At 63.5% G+C, this 2,151-nt stretch overlaps 1 protein-coding gene across 1 annotated transcript in view; it reads right to left on the bottom strand.

The window, feature by feature from the left end:
- The window catches only part of DAG1 (dystroglycan 1), a 13,978-nt gene extending 11,833 nt beyond the window's left edge, over positions 1 to 2,145 (bottom strand). The window contains exon 1 of the mRNA XM_018574924.1: positions 2,008 to 2,145. Coding sequence (XP_018430426.1) covers positions 2,008 to 2,145 — 138 coding nt within the window. The remainder of the gene's footprint in view (positions 1 to 2,007) is intronic.
- Between the last annotated feature and the right edge of the window lie 6 nt (positions 2,146 to 2,151).

Here is a 2,151-nt window from a genome sequence, read left to right as displayed (position 1 = left end):
TGAGCACAGCTGGGAAAGTCGTATTTTATGTTTAACAGACAAAAAGCCTTTTATCGGGAAGATTTGGCGCTCGGATAGAATTACAGCCGATTGTTCAGACACAAAAGCTGCCAACAGAAGCGTTTCCGAGCCGCCCGCCATCCGGCGTACCTCCGAGCGTGTATGTACCTGTCCAGGGGGCCCCTGGCGTGCATGTGAAGAGCCGTTTACATTGTATGTGTAGAAGCGTGCCGCCGCCATCGGAAACATAGCGCAATACTTGGCACGGAGGAGGAGAGCCCGCCCCAAAGTATCATCGGCTTCATCAAAGATGAAGCTGCAGAGACGCCACCACGTGAGGAACACCGGAGAGGCCTTCCCCCCGACACCGACCCATCACCCAGATCCCCGGAACCGACCCATCACCCAGATCCCCGAAACCGACCCATCACCCAGATCCCCACACCGGAGAGGCCTTCCCCCCGACACCGACCCATCACCCCGATCCCCGGAACCGACCCATCACCCAGATCCCCGAAACCGACCCATCACCCAGATCCCCACACCGGAGAGGCCTTCCCCCCGACACCGACCCATCACCCCGATCCCCGGAACCGACCCATCACCCAGATCCCCGGAACCGACCCATCACCCAGATCCCCACACCGGAGAGGCCTTCCCCCCGACACCGACCCATCACCCCGATCCCCGGAACCGACCCATCACCCAGATCCCCGAAACCGACCCATCACCCAGATCCCCACACCGGAGAGGCCTTCCCCCCGACACCGACCCATCACCCCGATCCCCGGAACCGACCCATCACCCAGATCCCCGAAACCGACCCATCACCCAGATCCCCACACCGGAGAGGCCTTCCCCCCGACACCGACCCATCACCCCGATCCCCGGAACCGACCCATCACCCAGATCCCCGAAACCGACCCATCACCCAGATCCCCACACCGGAGAGGCCTTCCCCCCGACACCGACCCATCACCCCGATCCCCGGAACCGACCCATCACCCAGATCCCCGGAACCGACCCATCACCCAGATCCCCACACCGGAGAGGCCTTCCCCCCGACACCGACCCATCACCCCGATCCCCGGAACCGACCCATCACCCAGATCCCCGAAACCGACCCATCACCCAGATCCCCACACCGGAGAGGCCTTCCCCCCGACACCGACCCATCACCCCGATCCCCGGAACCGACCCATCACCCAGATCCCCGAAACCGACCCATCACCCAGATCCCCACACCGGAGAGGCCTTCCCCCCGACACCGACCCATCACCCCGATCCCCGGAACCGACCCATCACCCAGATCCCCGCAACCGACCCACCACCCAGATCCCCACACCAGAGAGGCCTTCCCCCCGACACCGACCCATCACCCCGATCCCCGAAACCGACCCAGATCCCCGAAACCGACCCAGATCCCCGATCCCCACACCGGAGAGGCCTTCCCCCCGATCCCGACCCCTCACCCCGACCCCCTAGAACCCACCCATCACCCCGGAACCGACCCATCACCCCGATCCCCGGAACCGACCCATCACCCCGATCCCCACACCGGAGAGGCCTTCCAAAGCCGATCCCCGGTACCAACACATCAGCCCGATCCCCAGAACCCACCCATCACCCCGGAACCGACCCATCACCCCGATCCCCGGAACCGACCCATCACCCCGATCCCCACACCGGAGAGGCCTTCCAAAGCCGATCCCCGGTACCAACACATCAGCCCGATCCCCAGAACCCACCCATCACCCCGGAACCGACCCATCACCCCGATCCCCAGAACGGTGTGGCCATTATAGAGGAGGAGATTAAACCGCTCAGCATGCCCAACAGACTCCGTGTGAAAGGTTCCCGTGCCCCAGAACAAGGACCCGGGCTCTACAGGGCCCCAAGAAGGGTAAAAATATCGTTTCCTGACTGTTGTGCTCATCCTGCACTTCACACGAGCCCACCAATCCCGGCAGGAGAGTCCCCGATCACCGACAAAGATAATTCCCTCACCTTCACTTCCTCCCTCCCGGATGGGCGCAGGTGGGCCGGGATGGCAATCCTGAAGACGCGGCCCACCATGGTGGAGCTGTCCGGGATGCCGGTTGCGGGGGCCACGGGCTCTTTAAGTTCTGAGAACAGCGAATGCATGGAGGC

Source organism: Nanorana parkeri, unplaced genomic scaffold, assembly GCF_000935625.1.
Source record: "Nanorana parkeri isolate BGI_ZX_2015 unplaced genomic scaffold, ASM93562v1 scaffold3372, whole genome shotgun sequence".
NCBI lineage: Eukaryota > Metazoa > Chordata > Amphibia > Anura > Dicroglossidae > Nanorana > Nanorana parkeri.
Note: the sequence above shows the minus strand (reverse complement) of the source record. Positions and strands in the feature narration are given on the sequence as shown.